The following is an 18,952-nucleotide window of genomic DNA, read 5'->3' on the forward strand; positions in this document are numbered from 1 at the left end:
AAAGTAGAAACCGGAAAACCAAGTAAGTTAGGAAGCTACTGCGGTTGGTGGGACTTCCTCACGCACTGGGCATAGAGTGTAAGGAGCCGGAGAGGGCGAAGAGGACTTCGGCTACTCCCAGCAGACCTCACGTTTTTAACCAAGGTCAGGCAGTCCTATCCGATTGTGCAGGTGTTGCCGCATGCAAAATAGGGGACAAAGAAATTATGTGCCTTATTTCAGTTGATTTATAAGTTTCCATGTTCAGAAGGCATTCGAGGCTCCAGGGCAGCAAAGATGCATAAGACACAGTCCCTGTTCCTAAGAGGCAGAAATGATATGGGTCAGTCATGAGAATTAAACAAATTAATATTTATAAAATGTTTACTACCTGCCAGGTGCTATTTTAAGCACTATATATAGGTTAGGTATTATTGTTATTATTATTATTCTATTCAGCAGCAGCAGCAGTCTTGAGAAGATGATGAACGGGATCCAGAGAGCCCCAAAGCAGAAAGACTGGTTCCCCATCTTTTTAAATCTCTGCATTGCACTCTAACTTCTCCCAATCTACCTCCCAATTCTCTTCAGCTGTGACAATTCTTTTTCTTTTTCTTTTTTATAAAATATACATAATCAGGGAGTTCCCTGGTGGTCCAGTGGTTAGGACTTGGCGCTTTCACTGCTGTGGCTCGTGTTTAATCCCTGGTTAGGGAACTAAGATCCCACAAGCTGTGCAGCACGGCCAAATATATGTGTATATATATATATATATATATATATATATATATATATATATATATAGTCATTTTTATACTGTCTTGTTTCTTCTCTTAATTCTTTTATATATCTAGATCTTTTGTGCACGGTTATTTTACATTCTGTATCTGATAAATCTAACATCTGAAGTCTTTGGGGGGATAAATCTGTTGCTTTTGTTTCTCCTGAATTCATGGTGACTCTTTTTCCTTTGTGGGTCTGGTCGCTTTTTTGTCGTGGGAATTTTTTTATTGGTTGCATTTAATTCCTGGAAAACCTGAAGATCCTGATTTGGGGGCGCTCCTTTAGAAAAGCCTGTAGTTACTCCTTCTAGACACAAGGTGGCGCTACATCATGATAAATTAATTTCTGGCGGGGGAGCTGAAGGACAGTGTGGTAGCAGGTGCCATGGTTCACAGGAGCCCGTCTTATTCTTAATTTTTCCCACCACAGGGAGAGGCAGTTTTCTTTGTAGGTTCCCTTTACTGGTGGGTGGAGATTTTCTGGTCTACTCTTTCACTAAAGGTATAGCCCATTCCAGGATTTTGACTTAATTTATCAATCTTGGGTTCAGCTACCTTAATGTCTGGGCCACAGTCTCGTCTTCTGTGTGTTTCTTTAATCTTCAAGGTTGCAGTGTTAGCATTTGCCCCAAGGGCTGCACAGTTCAAACACACGGTTTACACTCACTTCCTTGTTTTGAAGGGGACTTTGGGAAGTTCCCTTACTTCTTGCAAAGTCAGCAATGGTTTTAAAATCATGTTATAATGGTTTGGAATCTAGTTGCTTTAGACACATGTAGACCTCGTGTCACTATAGATGTAAATTAGTCTCCTGCAATTTCTCCTACTGTGATCGGTGCTGTAAAAATAAGTATAACATTCGATGACACGAATCCAATGAGACGCTATTTAACATGTTTGCCCAATTTATAAACCCTTTATGTGGGGCTTCCCTGGTGGCGCAGTGGTTAAGAATCCGCCTGCCAACGCAGAGGACAGTGGGTCGAGCCCTGGTCCGGGAAGATCCCACATGCCGCGGAGCAACTAAGCCCATGTGCCACAACTACTGAGCCCGTGTGCCACAACTACTGAAGCCCGCGTGCCTAGAGCCTGTGCTCCGCAACAAAGAGTAGCCCCCGCTCACCGCACTAAAGTCCATGCACAGCAACAAAGACCCAACGCAGCCAATAAATTAATTAATTAATGTATTAATGTATTTAAAAAAAAAAAAACCTTTACGTGTGACCCTCAGACACCACCCCCATTTTCAACCTCAAGGCAGGTTCATTTACTATTTCCTAGCTCTCAGGGACTCCTCTCTGAGTCTCAAATAATGATGACCTCTAATAACATCTGTTAATTCCTTAAGGAATTTAACAGGCGTGTTCTGAGACCCTGCTGATGTAAAAACATCTGGCTTTTTAAAATATCTTCGGCCATTTCCTGCCTGATCTTTGTCTTTCAATCCTCCTTTCCAAGAGGAGTGAGTTGTTTTCTCACTAATCGTGCCACGCTTAACCCTCACCTCACTGCAGCACTGTTCTCCGGGCCCAACTAGCAGCCCTTGCCATAGGCCAGTAGAAGCAACTCAGACCTGGGACTGCATGGCCCGAGGGATGCCGGCCATTCTCTCTGGTTCTAATGAGGTGCATAAAGAAAAGGAGCTCCAGCCCCTGCACAGATGCCTCTGGACAGAACCAGAGAGAGGAGACAGAAACCCATGCCCAGCAGTGCAAAGGCAAGCTTACAGGCGTCATTTCTGCCCCCCAAAGGATTTAATTAAAACAAAATCAAAAAAGGATTTTTTTTTTTTTTCTTTTTGTGGTATGCGGGCCTCTCACTGCTGTGGCCTCTCCCGCTGCGGAGCACAGGCCCCGGACGCGCAGGCCCAGCGGCCATGGCTCACGGGCCCAGCCGCTCCGCGGCATATGGGATCCTCCCAGACCGGGGCACGAACCCGTATCCCCTGCATCGGCAGGCGGACTCCCAACCACTGCGCCACCAGGGAGGCCCCAAAAAAGGATTTTAAAATGTTATTCTCTTGCTAACTGGTAATGTGGTGAGAAATAAACTACAGAGGATCACTCTGACCTCCTGATTCCTCCTTGCCCCGTTTCTAAGAGCCACCTTCTGTTTCACATGCATACTGCTTTCTCCCTTTGAACCAGCCACCAACTCCCCTGAGATGTTCCAGTGACTGCTCCCCAGCACTGCTGTGTCCGGCCTAAAATCCCTGACACCGTGGTGCTCCTGGACTGGCCACTGGGGCCCAAAGATGGACCAGCTGGAAGGGATCTCAGAGGAAAATGGGGCACAGAAAGGGCAGTGACTGTCTCAGACAGACCCTGTTCTTTCACACCAGGAACGTAGGCTTCCTGGATCTGTGCAGGAGTGGAGGCCACCAGAACTGGAGTCTGAGTCAACTTCCATCAGACTCATAACTTCCTCAGCTAGAATGGGCAGTATATTTCTTCTATTAGAAGCATCCAGGGACTTCCCTGGTGGTCCAGTGGGTAAGACTCCATGCTCCCAATGGAGGGGGCCCGTGTTTGATCCCTGGTGGGAGAACTAGACCCTGCATGCAGCAACTAAGAGTCCACATCCACAACTAAGAAGTTCGCATGTCTCAATGAAGCTCCCGCGTGCTGCAACTAAGACCCAGCACAGACAAAATAAATAAATAAAGTAAATAATAAATATTTTTTAAAAAGAAGCATCCAGAACACCATTTCTTTTTTTTTTTCTTTAACATCTTTATTGGAGTATAATTGCTTTACAATGTTGTGTTAGTTTCTGCTTTATAACAAAGTGAATCAGCTATACGTATACATATATCCCCATATCTCCTCCCTCTTGCGTCTCCCTCCTACCCTCCCTATCCCACCCCTCTAGGTGGTCACAAAGCACCGAGCTGATCTCCCTGTGCTATGTGGCTGCTTCCCACTAGCTATCTATTTTACATTTGGTAGCGTATACATGTCCATGCCACTCTCTCACTTCGTCCCAGCTTACCCTTCCCCTCCCCGTGTCCTCAAGTTCATTCTCTACATCTTTATTCTCTGAATCTTTATTCCTGTCCTGCCCCTAGGTTCTTCATAACCAATTTTATTTTTTTTTAGATTCCATATATATGTGTTAGCGTATGGTAATAGTTTTTCTCTTTCTGACTTACTTCACTCTGCATGACAGACTCTAGGTCCATCCACCTCACTACAAAGAGCTCAATTTCGTTTCCTTTTATGGCTGGGTAATATTCCATTGTATATATGTGCCACATCTTCTTTATCCATTCATCCGATGATGGACACTTAGGTTGCTTCCATGTCCTGGCTATTGTAAATAGAGCTGCAATGAACATTGTGGTACATGACTCTTTTTGCATTATGGTTTTCTCAGGGTGTATGCCCAGTCGTGGGATTGCTGGGTCGTATGGTAGTTCTATTTTCAGTTTTTTAAGGAACCTCCATACTGTTCTCCATAGTGGCTGTATCAATCTACACTCCCAACTATAGTGCAAGAGGCTTCCCTTTTCTCCACACCCTCTCCAGCATCTATTGTTTGTAGATATTTTTCTTTCTTTTTTTTTTTTTTTTTTTTTGGCTACGTTGGGTCTTTTTTGTTGCTGTGCGCAGGCTTTCTCTAGTTGCAGTGAGCAGGGGCTACTCTTTGTTGCGGTGCCTGGGCTTCTCATTGCGGTGGCTTCTCTTGTTGCGGAGTGCAGGCTCTAGGCATGCGGGCTTCAGTAGTTGTGGCTCATGGGCTCTAGAGTGCAGGCTCAGTAGTTGTGGCACACGGGCTTAGTTGCTCCGCAGCGTGTGGGATCTTCCCAGACCAGGGCCCGAACCCATGTCCCCTGCGTTGGCAGGCGGATTCTTAACCACTGCACCACCAGGGAAGTCCTGTTTTTTGATGATGGCCATTCTGACTGGTGTGAGGTGATACCTCATTGTAGTTTTAATTTTCATCTCTCTAACGATTAGTGATGTTGAGCATTCTTTCATGTGTTTTTTGGCAAGTTGTATATCTTCTTTGGAGAAATGTCTACTTAGGTCTTCTGCCCATTTTTGGATTGGGTTGTTTGGGGTTTTTTTGATATTGAGCTACATGAGCTACTTGTAAATTTTGGAGATTAATCCTTTGTCGGTTGCTTCATTTGCAAATATTTTCTCCCATTCTGAGGGCTGTCTTTTTGTCTTGTTTATGGTTTCCTTTGCTGTGCAGAAGCTTTTAAGTTTCATTAGGTCCCATTTGTTTATTTTTGTTTTTATTTCCATTTCTCTAGGAGGTGGGTCAAAAAGGATCTTGCTGTGATTTATGTCATAGAGTGCAGAACACCATTTCTTAAACTTTAACGTGTGCAAAAGTCACAGGGAGAGCTTTGTACAATGGAGATTACTGGGCCCCAACCTCAGAGATTCTGATTCTGTCAATCCAGGGTGGGGCCTGGGATTCTGCATTACTAACCCCCCAGGAAGTCCTCATGCTACTGCTCCATGGACCACGCTGGGATCACCCCTGCCCTCGAAATGGGCAGACCCTTACCTACTGTGTTAGTTCGGGTGAAGGCTACAGAGACGTCAGAAGGCAACAGCCCAGGGTGGATAGTCAGCTGTGCTCCCAGAGTCCCTGGGTTCCAGGCGCCTCCTGTATCCTCAGCAGTGGCCCCCAGGGGTCACCATTTCCAGCCAACAGTCAGGAATCTCCTTTTAAGCAAGCGATGGGCAATTTGCAAGCGACACTTTTGCTCACATTTCTCTAGCAAGAACCCAAGCACAGCTTCCCACTGAGGGGAACGTAGCCTCGCTCAGCAGCCACATGCCCTGCGGCCACGCTATGACCATGGAAGCAGGGAAGAATGCCACCGTCTGTGACACACAATCCAGTAAACAAGAGCTCCGAGGAGCACGTGGGGAGGCTGATGCTGTACGTCGAGCCCGTGTGAAATTGAACTTAGGTGACTTGTGGGGGACTGTCACAAGCCCCAGGTAGAGCAGGGTAGCAGAGCACCGAGGCTCTGGAGGTGGAGGCTCAGATGCATCCAGGCGAGCTGTGTGACATACCAGCCGTGCGACCTGGGGTGGGTTACATACTGCCCCTGAGCCAAGGCTGCCTCCTGTGTGAACTGTGATGGTAACATCCTGATGCTTGGAGTCCCAGTAAATGGCAGGCATTCCAGACGTTCAGGTCACCATGAGGGGGGCCCGGTTTGATCTCAGACCACATCAGGACATGAGTGGGTACAAACTCTGCCCCCTTTATTGCCAATTAAGTGAACAATTTCAGCCAGTTTTTAATTCCCATTAAGCAGTTAAGACGGGTAAAGAAAACAAGTGCCATTGATGGGCAAGGCAGACACTACTGCACTGGAGACCCCGAGAGGGGCCCGGACAGGCAAACCTCTCAGTGGAGATGGGGGTGTGGTGATTGGATTCGGGGCCAGAGGTCGGGAGTGCACTTCATTTAACAAGCACTTACTGGGCTGCTTCGAGCACTGGGCTCCGTGCTGGGAAACGATCAGAAGTATGACCCCTGACCTCAGGGAGCACCCAGTCTAACTGGGAAGCTGAGAAGTAAACCCACAGCCATAATAAAGCATAGGCGAGGGCTATGATCAAGGCATGGGGGTGAGCAGAGAGGTCTTTAAAGCCCAGAGTCAGATCTGGGCAGGAGGAGGTGAGCAGAGGAAGGGCTCCGGGAGACAGTGCTCAGCCTGGGTTGGAGCCACTCAGCCCCAGGGATGCGGGAGTCACCCTGCAGGCACCGCCCACTGCTGGCCCAGAGGGAATGGACCTTCTAGGTGGGAGGCGAGGGCACAGCTTGTTCAGGGACCTCAAGCAGGACTGGGCTGCCTGAGAACAGAGGGAGAAGCAAGCTGGGGGGAAGGGTAGGCCAGGAGGAGAGGGAGTTTGGGCTTTTTCCCGAGGGTGACGGAGCCACTGAAGGATTCTGGACTAGAGGAGACCGGGCTACCCTCAAATCATGCGGGGAGAGGTCTGAAAGGAAGTGAAGGGGGAGGCAGGTGAGGATGTGTCACCGGAATCCAGGGAGCTAGGCGGTCAGTACCAGGCAGCCAAGCAGAAGCTCTGCGAGTGTGCGGGCTGGAATGTCACCAGCGCCCCTGGCTGTGAGTTTACTTCACAGACTGAGGAAGCAAAGGAATCAAGGCACGTGCTGCTGGGAGGCCCACGCCAGCCTTGGAATCTGGGTGGAGTCCAGGTCCCCAGGCCTCCTGCTCCCCGAGGCGTCTCCCCGGCCCCCTCTGCGTGCTGGAGGTGCCTTGATAAAGAGGGGCGCAGCCTCTCGCATCAGAATCACAAGCTGGTGCTTTCACTTGGCCTCCAATCTGGGCAGGTGGGCGGTGGTCTCACTGGGGAGCTAGTCACCCAGCCAGGCTCATCCCCGGGAGTGGAGGAGGTACTCGTAGCTGAGGAAGGTGACTGCGTTGACGGGAACGGCACGGGCACTGTTGATGCTGAGCCCCCAGAAGAAGACCCCCAGCCCTTCCCGCCGGGCGCTGCTCACCATGCAGTCCAGCAGCCCCCAGTGCACCCTCTGCCTCAGCCCCGCCATCTGCATCCGGGACTTGATCACGTCTAAGGGGGTGGCTGTGACCCAGGAGGTGACGCCGGTAAAGCCCCCTGCCACCAGCACTGTGCCCGAGCCTGGGGTAGAGGAACTGGGGGTGAGGGGGGTCAGACTGAGGAACGAAGCACCCTCCCGCGTCCGCAGGCTCCCTCCCCATCCTCCAGGGCTCAGTCCAGCCCCCCCTCCCACTCCTCTCTGTCCTCCACCCTCTCATGCCCCTTCGCTTACTGGGGTTCTGGCCATCCGGCGTGAATTGGCGACACAGCCATTCGTAGGTGACAAAATTGATTCCCAGGGTGGGGTTGTCCCGCAGCGTCAGGGCCCAGGCTCCCCGGAACAGCCCCCGGGGCCCCTCGGCCTGGAAGATGGAGGCCGCGCAGTGCACGGGCCCCTGGTACTGGGGTGGGGGGCTCCCTGACTTCCCCTTGGGCTCTGTCTGGTTTTGTAGCCAGACTTTGATGAGGTCAAAAGGGGCCAAGCAGTAGGCCTGTAGGGAAAGAAGCATGAAGGGCCTGGGTGGAGCTTTGGATGGGAACAGTCCCTCCCTCTGATCTTAACCGGGGCGGGGCGGGGTGGGGGGGCGCGGCAGTGGACAGACAGGGCAGCATCTTCCTTCAGAATCTCGCCCGCTCTCAGCCTCTCCCACGCGCAGTGGGGGATGGGCCAGAGCCCCCTCCCTTAGCACCAGGCCCCTGACAGCAAGGGACACTGCCCCTCCCCTCGGCCGAACTTGCTGGCATGCACGCGGTGCTTAAGAAAGGGAGTTCCCTGGCAGTCCAGTGGTTAGGACTCGGCGCTTTCATTGCAGTGGCTCAGGTTAAAAAAATAAATAAATAAAAGGATTCAGTCTTTCAGTCTGTGCCCATGAAACAGCAGGGGACAGACCTCTCCCCAGGGGGAAGGAGGGCACCTCACCTTCATAGATTCCCCCTTCCCCACCTCCTGCAGGACACCTCTCAGAGGCCCCTGGGTGGAGAAGCGCCTCTCGCAAACCCCCAAGCACTAGTGTCCCAGCAGAAGGTGGGTGACAGGGTGGGATCTGCGGGTCCTTGAACTTTATCACCTGGCTGGGGCAGACAGGACACAGATTCGGGGTAATGTTGGTGCTGGGGACGTGGAGGGAGGTTGTGGGGAGGGGCCGAGGTGTGGGTCAGGGACGCAACCAGGTCACGATCAGCTGTGAAAGTTCAGGTGAGAATTGAGGTCCAAGCTGAGGTTAGCATATCATTTATGGACTTACGTGGTTTTTCTCTTTTTCTCTTTCGTGGAAGGTACACAAGCTCAGTTCCTCAGCCCTGGAGATGGCTGATGGTGGTGGAGGCTGGCGGTTGGCTCTGGTGATCTTTAGAGGGTGGCAGTTTGCTTATTTCCTCCCCTTCAGGAGGGGCAGTGGGCTGGGGTCCCCCCCCCGAGATGGCGCCCTGATGGCACCCTCCCAGCAGAGCCTGCGGGCAGTGCTGAGCTGAGGGCTGCTCCAGGGGCGTAACTCCTGGGGGTGAGAAAATGGCTGGGCGGGCTACGGCCCCTCCCCTTCCCATCCTGTGCCCACAGGGGCAGTGGGGACATCAGACGTTGTTGCTCTGTACAACGGTGTCAGCCTTAGCCGTGTCAGAAGCAACTTTTGTACACAAAAGAGGTTGTCATTCCCTGCCCCGTGCTACAGAGTCTTCCTCGCCACCTCCACGTGAAAATACATTTTCCGTTCTAAGACCCTGTTAACCAGAGCCATGCGCTTGGTGGCAAACGGAGCTCCAGCTGGTCCCTGGACCCCATCCCCATCAGTGACCCAACAGGGCCCAGTTCTGCCATCTGTTCTGCTTTCCAAGGAGCCAGAGGGGAGGAGGACGGAGGAGCTGGGCCCGGCTGAGCCTGACTCAGGCCACTTAGCCTGGGGGCTCCTTCTCTTCGTTGTTTTTGTGGGGTGCAGGTCTCAGGGCTTGGGAAATATGCAGGCATGAGCCCCACACAAGGGCAGAAGCCAAGCCAGGGCCTTTTGGGTCTCATGAATGATTAATTCATTTAGTGAGCTCCTAATTCTGTCCTTTGTCCTTGCTCTGTGCCTTGGGACGTGTACAGGGGCTTCAGGGCAGGTGTCGAGTAGAGGGTGACCTAGGGCACTGGCTGGACTGTGGGATGCAGCCAGGCGCACGCCCTCTGCCTCTGAGCTCAGGCCCTCACTTAGCTGGGGATCCCCCTGGTGCCTGGAGGCCCCTCTTCCCTCCACCCCACCCCTCGAAAGCCCAGTTTTTAAGCGCTGAGAACAAAGACCAGAACCAAATGATTAGAGTCACTTAATGATTATAACACCCTGAGCCTCTCCCAGCGGGATTTGTGGACAGGCCCCGGGTGAGGCTCACAGATGGAAGCAGACCCCTCCAGAGGTGGGCGAGCCCTGCCAGCCTCAGAGGGCGGCATCAACTGCTTCTCCATCATGTCCTCTTGTCACTGTCTCCCCCCCACCCCAGCTCTCTCTACCTTTTTTGCCCCCTCTGTTCTCCATGACCCTCCCCTCCAGACCTGCAGCCTGGAAGGCCACAGCTCAGCCAGTCAGGGTCTCGGGGAACAGCCAGGAGCAGGCCATTCTCCCACAGCAACTCTTATTCCCCTCGGGAAGGCCTGGGGTCTGCAGCCGTGGGTCGCCAGAGGGGGCTGGGAGGGAAAGGAGTGAATTGGCCATCACTGTGCCTGTGCCTGTGTATGTGACCACGAATGCGTGCGCTTGCCCCAGTGTGTGCACATGCCCCCATGCCGCCCCCTCACCTGCAGGAACCCCCCTGTGCAGCTGGCAATGAAGACGTGCATATAGCTGGGTGGCTGGGCCTGCCGCTCCTGGTGGGAGTCGGCTGTCAGTGCCAGCAGGGCGTTGCTGTAGACCCCAAACAGGACAGAGTTGACCACAGCTATGCTGGCGATGGGGAAGCTCATTCCCTTGAGGAAGCCCAGGAGCTGCAGAGAGACACGGGATGCTAGCTGGGTCGGTGCTGTGGGAGCCTCACCCTTGCCCTTTCTGGGCCTGGCAGGGCCTCCTCTGGCTGGAAACTGCTCCTGGGCCTAGCCACAGGGAGGTGGAAGGAGGCTAAGGCTGGGGGTGGCCTCAGCTCCACTTTGGGGGCATTAAGCTACTGCTCAGCTCCCCAGTGGCCCCAGATTTGGGTGAGCAGAGTTCTGTGGGTGGGGAGGGGAGAAGGACTGCCCACAGGTCTCCCGCCCCAAAGCCCCCCAAAAAGCCGGCCACCCACCGACTTGTGGCGGTAAGTCTTAACCATACAATCAATGATGCCCCGGTATGTGGTCTGGGTCTGCAGCCGCACCTGGACAGGGAGGACAGAGCAGGTGGGCAGGCTGGGCATCCTGCCCAGCTCATCCCTCGGCCCCTCTGAGCGGGATGCCGGCAGGGCAGGAGAAGCGGGAGAGAGCCTCCGTCAGCCAGGCCCTGCTCTCTCCCTGATGTCTGGTTCAGGCGACGTCTTTCATTCCTTGGGTGCCTCCCCTAGACTCACATTTACAGTGTCAAAGGGGTGTCCCAGGACCAAGCCCAGAGCTCCTGTGGTGACAAGAAGGTGCTATGAGTGAGGACCCTCAGGCCAGGCCGAGGAAGCAAGTTTGTATCCAGAGGGGAGCGGGATTCAGGCAGGAGGAAGCGGGGCAGGGCTTGCCTGCTAGACTCCAAAGAAACGTCAGCTGCCCCTTGCACCCTCTCCACTCCAGGCACTGGGTTAGGAAGGTGTGGGGACAGGGGACAGCGGAGAGAACCCTGGCCCTGCCTGGAGGGCGCGCAGGCAGAGGGGAGGAGCCAACCCCAGACGCCCAGTGTCCTCGCCCAGACCTGACGCCCGAGCATCCTGCTGACTTATCTGACTGGGGGACTCCGGGGCTCCCGCCTCGCTGCCAGCTCTGCTCCCTCCTTCTGCTGTCCAGGGCAGGGCCCTGATGCAGGACCGGCCCTCCCAGCGCTCTGCCCTGTAGCCGGCAGTGCAGGGCTGGGAGCCCTTAGAGGAGTCTTTCATTTTTTTAAATTTATTTTTTTTTAATTAATTAATTATTTTTGGCTGTGTTGGGTCTTTGTTGCTGCACGTGGGCTTTCTCTAGTTGCGGCGAGTGGGGGCTACTCTTCCTTGCAGTGCACGGGTTTCTCACTGTGGTGGCTTCTCTTGTTGCGGAGCACGGGCTCTACTCTTCAGTAGTTGTGGTGCATGGGCTTAGTAGTTGTGGCCCGCAGGCTCTAGAGCGCAGGCTCAGCAGTTGCAGCACACGGGCTTAGTTGCTCTGCGGAATGTGGGATATTCCCGGACCAGGGCTCGAACCCGCGTCCCCTGCATTGGCAGGTGGACTCTCAACCACTGCGCCACCAGGGAGGCCCCCTTAGAAGAGTCTTACTGGCACCAGGGGAGGAGGGCCCAGCCCCCAGTGTCTCCCCACCTCCTGGTCCTGCCCTACATAGCAGACGCTGGTCCCTGAGCTTTCGGTGAGGTCACAACCCCGGGAGGCAGGTTCGGATGTCTCTTTCTCCAGAGAGAAATGTCACCCGGATGCTGGACTGGGTCCACAGCACAGCTGGCCTCAGGGCACGTTGCCAGGTAGGGCAGAGGCCCAAAGGGGAATGCAGGACAGCAGGTGAGGTCAAAGGTGAATTTCCTTTCTGAGCCCTGGAGAGTGGCTCCGGCAGTGCAGGTGAGTCTGGGAGAGCGCTCAGCATGGCACCTGGGCACTTGGCAGGTATCCAGGTTGTTGGGGGGGCAGCCTGGGGACTGGGCAGCAGCACCCACCTCTCCTCTCCTCTCCAGCAACTCCCAGGAGGCTCCAGGACAGCTGGCTCTGGGTGTTCCAAGGCCACCAGGATTTTGGCTTCAGCTCCTCCTATGTCACCCACCTTCCCCAGGAAATGACCCGTAATTGGGGTTACTATGACAGAAGGAAGAAAACTGTCTCACCAGAGACCAGCCAGCCACAAACTCCTCCACGGGCCTTGTCTGGCAGGGACGGGCACTGGTGGCTCCAGCAGAGGGGACGCTGGTGAAAGTGTAATTCCACCCTCTCCCTGACGCTGGACTGATAATCTGCTAGTAATGTTTAACCCTGGTGAGGGCCCAGTGCCAAGACCAGTACGGGAAGGGAGCCAACGCAGGCGGCCTGGTGGCCTGGAGCTGTACGGAGCGTGAAACCTCACAGGGCAGGGAGGGTGGCCCACGGTGGCCTGACCCCCCTTGCCGGCCAGCAATGGCCTCGCAGTGTGACTAGGCCTGGCAGCTGGGCTCAGGCCCTGGTGGGACCCCTCCAGGGCTGCCTCAGTCAGCCAGGGTTTAAGGAGCCAGTCCGGCCCGGCCCAAGCGAGACCTGCGGCGGTGGGGCCTGGCCATGGGGAGGCAGGCCCAGCAGAGAGGAGTGACTCACCGGGGCCCAAAGCCGCCTTCTCCAGGGGTTGTTTACGACTGACTCCCCCGCGTGTGTCAGAAACAGCCTCCCTCGCCTTCCCCTCCCCATGCCTTTTCCTGGGGGGAGGCTGGGGACTCGGTGTACAAAGGGTGGTGTATCTGTCTGCCTGGCAGTGACCGGGCTATGACTTCCCACTTCTCTTCGGACAACAACCCAAACTGACAGGACAGGGACCTGAATCCCTCCCTTCCTCTCTGCTTCCTTAGACCAACTTCCTCTGTCGCCAGTTCATTAAACAAGTGCTATAGCATGAATGATTTTTTTAAAAATAATTTATTTATTTTTGGCTGCGTTGGATCTTCATTGCCGCGCACAGGCTTTCTCTAGTTGTGGTGAGCGGGAGCTACTGTTCGTTGCAGTGCGCGGGCTTCTCATTGCGGTGGCTTCTCTTGTTGCAGAGCATGGGCTCTAGGCGCGCAGGCTTCAGTAGTTGTGGCACGCGGGCTCAGTAGTCGTGGCTTGTGGGCTCTAGAGCACAGGCTCAGTAGTTGTGGTGCATGGGCTTAGTTGCTCTGCGGCATGTGGGATCTTCCCGGACCAGGGCTCGAACCCGTGTCCCCTGCACTGGCAGGTGGATTCTTAACCACTGCGCCACCAGGGAAGCCCCAGCATGAATGATTATTCCACTCACCCTCTTGCTCTGTTATGAGCTGAGTTTGGTTAAATACAGTTACTCTTTGTTTTGAAAATGCTATTTTGTATCATTCAAACATTTGTTGCCACTTTGCTGTACACCAGAAACTAACACAACATTGTAAATCAACTATACTTCAATTAAGAAAAAATTTGTTGCCTCCTTTTATAAATCAGATGATTGCTCACCTGTTGTGCCTTCTGTTAAGTGTCTGGTACTTTTATTTTTTCTACTCTGTCATCTTTCTCTGCCCCAGAAGGGCGGCAGTGTACATGGAGTGGAAGCAGCACAGGCTTTGGCATCTTCTAAACCGGGTTCCAGGCTCAGCAGCCCCGGGCAGCCAGGTGATCTGTGGCCAGGCACACACTTCGAGGTTCTCTGCTCCCATGTCATTTGGGAGGCTTGGGAGGTCATCAAAGGGGGTTTCCAGATGTTGTCGAGAAAAATAATCAATACACAATCTATAACAGGAACTGAAAAGGTTTTATTTGAGCCAAACTGAGGACTATAGCCCGGAAGACAGCCTCTCAGATAACTCTGAGGGACTGCTCGGGAGAAGCATGGTTTTCAGCACAGTTTTATGCCTTGTCAGAACAAAAAACATCAAACAAGTCAGGGATACATTCCTTCATGGTTTCAAAAAAACAGATCAGCACGTACACAGAGAGTCAGTATGGCCTTGGCGCCTGGGAAGTGAGACTTATCATTGAAGGAGCACCAGCATTGGCGTCCCAGGAAGAGAAGCACTTAATCTTCTTTTTATTTATTTATCTATCTATCTATCTATTTATTTATTTATTTGGCCATGCTAGGTCTTAGTTACAGCCTGCAGGATTTTTAGTTGCGGCATGTGAACTCTTAACTGCAGCATGCGAGATTTAGTTCCCTGACCAGGGATCAAACCCGGGCCCCCTACATGGGGAGCATGGAGTCTTAACCACTGGACCACCAGGGAAGTCCCTAATCTTTTTTTTTTTTTTAAAGGAATTTTGCCTTTTTTTTTTTTTTTAAATTTATGGCTGTGTTGGGTCTTCGTTTCTGTGCGAGGGCTTTCTCTAGTTGCGGCAAGTGGGGGCCACTCCTCATCGCGGTGCGTGGGCCTCTCACTATCGTGGCCTCTCTTGTTGCGGAGCACAGGCTCCAGACGTGCAGGCTCAGTAATTGTGGCTCACGGGGCTAGTTGCTCCGCGGCATGTGGGATCTTCCCAGACCAGGGCTCGAACCCGTGTCCCCTGCATTGGCAGGCAGATTCTCAACGACTGCGCCAACAGGGAAGCCCCCTAATCTTTATTTTTAATGTGGACATTCTTTTTTTTTTTTAATCTGCCTCTCTGTTTTTGTTTTTGTTTTGTTTTTATAAATTTATTTATTTATTTATTTTTGGCTGTGTTGGGTCTTCGCCTCCACGCGAGGGCTTTCTCTAGTTGTGGCAAGTGGGGGCCACTCTTCATCGCGGTGCGCGGGCCTCTCACCGTCGCGGCCTCTCCCGTTGAGGAGCACAGGCTCCAGATGCGCAGGGTCAGTAGTTGTGGCTCACGGGGCTAGTTGCTCCGCGGCATGTGGGATCTTCCCAGACCAGGGCTCGAACCCGTGTCCCTTACATTAGCAGGCAGATTCTCAACCACTGCGCCACCAGGGAAGCCCTAATGTGGGCATTCTTTACTTCTGGTCAATGTACCCTTTTCTCTAATAATTAAAGCAGACGTACAGTGTATGTTTGATAGGCCACTGGAACAGGCTGTTCCAGTTAGCATCAAATTCAAGTTAACTCAGGTATAAGCCAGCATGACTTCCCCACACCTCAGTATGTGAGCATTTCTTTTGTTAGTGTCCACGTTCAGGACATCATCCAGGGCCATGTTTCTGACTTTCTCTGGCAACCTCACATCGATTCCTATGACGTAAGGCCCGGGAGACAGCAGTGGTGGGGATGTGGTGGCCGGGTGGGATGCACACGTGCTACCGGAACATGGGGCAGGACAAGGGGGCAGACCCGTGGAGGCAGGCAAGGTGCTGACTGCACGTTTGGCTGCAAATGCAGAGAGAATGGTGGCGTACAGATGTAATGCGTTCTTCACGTCAACAGCCATAAAATATTCCGTCAGATTTCTATTCTCAGGAATGCTGGGAAGCTGGGGCCTGGGGTGGGGTTGAGGAGGAGGGGGCACGGAGGGCACGGAGATCTCAAGGGCACGGAGATCCAGGGCTCGGGCACCACTGCCCAGAGAAAGCTGTGAAGTCCCCAAACGTGTCACCAACCCCTGGAGTTCCCTTGACCCCTCCCTTTCTCTCAACCTCACCACCATTCCGTGAGGAAACTGCGTTCATACTACCTTCCAAACAGATCCCGAGTCCAACCCCTCCTCACCTCCTCCACTGCTACTGCCCTGGCCCACAGCCACCATCACCTCCACCTGGATTCCTGTCCACAGCTGGCCTCCCTGCCCCCACCCTGTCCCTCCCACCCACCCACTTCCCCTTCCAGTCTGTCCTCCACAGCAGTCAGATGACACAGTTGAAACTGAAGTAGAGCGTGTCTCTGCCCTGCTCCACACCCTGCAATGGCCCCATCCTGTTCAGATTCAAAACCAAAGCCTTCCAGGGACTTCCCTGGCGGTCCAGTAGTTAAGACTCCGTGCTTCCACTGCAGGGGGCATGGGTTCCATCCCCACTCGAGGAACTAAGATCCCGCAAGCCACGCGTCACCATCAAAAAAACCCCAAGAAACAAAAAACCAAAGCTTTCCTAGGCTCCAGGTGGCCTCGAGGTTCCACCCCTACTCTCTGACTTCCTCCGGCCACCCTGGCTTCCTTCTCTTCTTCCAACAGGCTCCCGCCCCTAGGCCTTCACACTGGCTGCTCCCTCCTCCGGCCGGCCTCCTCTTGCCTGGGCTCAGACATGGCCTGTGCAGTGAGCCCGCCCTAACTGGCTCGCTGAATACTGCCATCTGCCCCACCTGCCCAGCATTCCAGGTGTCCCTTCCCTGGTCCAACCTTTTCTTTCACTCATCACCTTCTGACACACTATGCAATTAACTTGTTGTCTGTCTGAGCAGGGATCTCTGGCTGTTTTGTCCACTAATGTTATCTTAAAGGCTTAGAACTATGTGTGTGTGGCACAGCGTAGGCAATGAAGGAGAAATGAACGAGTGGACAAGTGAGGGAACAGCATTAGTGAGCTGCCCTGCAGCCAGCCCCGGGTCTTCAATTCTCTGTCCCCATCTCCAATGGGCCCCAAAGAATGTGAAGTCCTCCAAATACCCCCAACCTGCCCCTCCAGATCTCTTACAGCTCTTAGTTTCCCATCAAATGCCCAAGGACCAGTCCTGCTGCTGCTTCTCCTCTCCCGCTGCTGCCCAAGCAGAACATGTCCACCCCCACCACATTCTCGCGGGTGGACAGGTTCTAGGAAGCAGGGTTCCATTTCTGACCCCCTCCCCCTAGAGCTGCCCAGGGCCCCTAGCACTGCCCCCAAAGACCTTCCCGAGTACTGGTCTCTCGCGGAGGGTTGGGCTGTTATCCTAGCTCTGCAGCTCATTCTCTCCTGAGTGATGCTGGGCAATCCCTCTGTGGCCCTTTACTGTTTGCAAAAGTAAAGGACCAGCCCAGCAGACTGCTAAGTCTAAGGCCTCTTGGCTCTGAAGGCCTTCAGGCTGCCCAGACACTTCAGAATGGGTCCCACTCTCCTCTCTAATCCCACCACACCTCCCCAGTTCAAGGGAGACCCATTGCCACTCCCCAGAGGCTGGCAGAAGGGCAGCCCCACCCCTGACTAGCTCTTCTCCAATCCTCCAGCAAGGTCCACCAGCTTGACCCTCTGTCTGCCGGAGAAGAGCCCTGATCTTGACATTCTGTAGCTCACGACCTCCAAAATGGCCTCACTGTCTGCTAAACCCACCACAGCCCTACCCCTGGTGTTCATGCCCGCCCCCCGCTCCAGGTGCAACCCCACCTTCCCACCTGCTGTGCTCTGATGGCCCAGGGCTTCCCTGGTGTCCTAACCATGCTCCCACACCTCTCGCTACCTGGAATGCCTTCAGGAATCTCTTCCAGCGCCGCTCCTCGCTGGATCTGGGTTCCAGTCTCCTCACCACCACCACACTTGAAAATGCATTGAGACTGGTACATCCATCTGCGGTGGGTCGAATAAGGTCTCCCCACAAAGATGTCCACGTCCTAGTGCCCAGAACGTGTGACTGTTACCTTGTATGGCAACATGGACTTTACAGATATGATTAAGTTAAGGAACTTGATATGGGAACATTATCCTGGGTTATCTGGTGGGCCCAATGAAATCACAAGGGTCCTTAGACAGGGAGGTGGAAAATCAGAGCAGTAGGATCCAGGAAACGGGATCGACAGGTTAGGTGATGCAAGGAAGGGGCCAGATGCCAAGAGATGCGGGTGGCCTCTAGGAGCTGAAAACGGCAAGGAAACTTTGTTACTGAACCTTTCTGATCCTGTTTTCTCGTAAAATGGAAATATAATACTCACCTCTTAGTGTGTTATAAAGACTAAAGCACTTAGAAAAGGGTCCGGCACATTGTATATGCTCCGCAAATGGCAGCTACTATTTTTTTTATTTTTTATTTTTTAAATTTTATTTTTGGCTGCGTGGGTCCCCGTTGCTGCACGCAGGCTCTCTCCAGCTGCAGAGAGCGGGGGCCACTCCCCACTGTGGAGCGCGGGCCTCTCACTGCAGTGGCCTCTCTCGCTGCGGAGCACGGGCTCTAGGCGAGTGGACTCAGTAGTTGTGGCTCGCGGGCTCTAGAGTGCAGGCTCCGTAGTTGTGGCGCACGGGCTCAGTTGCTCCGCGGCATGTGGGATCCTCCCGGACCAGGGCTCGAACCTGTGTCCCCTGCACCGGCAGGCGGACTCTCAACCACTTCGCCACCAGGGAAGTCCCACGGCAGCTACTATTGTTCTCATCTCCACTCCCAAGGTCCATGAGGATGACATGAGGAAACACACGGGAAAGGGCCCAGCATACAGCAGGTGCTCAGGAACTGAGGATGCTGCTCTTCCTGCTTGTGACATTTTATAGCTCTTAAGGCAATTCTGTCATCCTATGTAGCTTTCAACATGCATCTCTCGGGACTTCCCTGGTGGTCCAGTGGTTAAGACTCCACGCTCCCAATGCAGGGGGCCCTCGTTCCATCCCTGGTCAAGGAACTAGATCCCGCATGCCTCACGGCAAAGCCAAATAAATAAATATTTAATTAAATAAATAAACATGCATCTCTCCTGGGCTTCTTTCCCTCTCCTCTCTCCCTCCACTCCCCAGTGAAACCCCTGAGGGCAGGGGCCACGTCTCACCCAGGCCTCCATCCCCTGCCCCAGCCCAGGCCACACACCCAGTGAGCACTCAGCACACTGAACTGTGTTCACACTTCAGTCCAGCTGGTTTAGGGAGGCCACCAAGCCACCGTGGCCTGTCCCAGAGCAGAGAACCTGGAGGGAGATGCCGATTCCCACTGCTCACGTCTGAGCTTCCTTGAGTCCTCAGGTCATGCTGGGAAGGAAGACATGATGTAATGGGCCGACTGGGGGGCAGTGTGGGT

General features: G+C 53.6%; 1 protein-coding gene across 4 annotated transcripts; it reads right to left on the reverse strand.

Moving 5' to 3' along the window:
- Window positions 1-7,133: 7,133 nt before the first annotated feature.
- SLC25A45 (solute carrier family 25 member 45) lies at window positions 7,134-12,283 on the reverse strand (the record flags this gene model as incomplete). 4 transcript variants are annotated; one of them, XM_081239330.1, is made up of 6 exons in its annotated part: window positions 12,257-12,283; window positions 10,826-10,870; window positions 10,565-10,636; window positions 10,086-10,271; window positions 7,554-7,812; window positions 7,134-7,402 (listed from the first exon to the last, which is right to left on the reverse strand). In XM_081239330.1, exons 3-6 carry the CDS (start codon window positions 10,589-10,591, stop codon window positions 7,134-7,136), a joined length of 741 nt encoding a protein of 246 aa, XP_081095456.1. In that variant the 5' UTR covers window positions 10,592-10,636; window positions 10,826-10,870; window positions 12,257-12,283. The 4 variants fall into 4 exon arrangements, with proteins under 4 accessions (XP_081095456.1, XP_081095455.1, XP_081095457.1 ...); XM_081239329.1 differs by having other exon boundaries at window positions 10,826-10,869; window positions 12,196-12,283; XM_081239331.1 differs by lacking the exon at window positions 10,565-10,636.
- Window positions 12,284-18,952: the final 6,669 nt, after the last annotated feature.

The sequence above is a fragment of the Mesoplodon bidens genome (genome assembly GCF_964165515.1).
Source record: "Mesoplodon bidens genome assembly, chromosome: 7".
NCBI lineage: Eukaryota > Metazoa > Chordata > Mammalia > Artiodactyla > Ziphiidae > Mesoplodon > Mesoplodon bidens.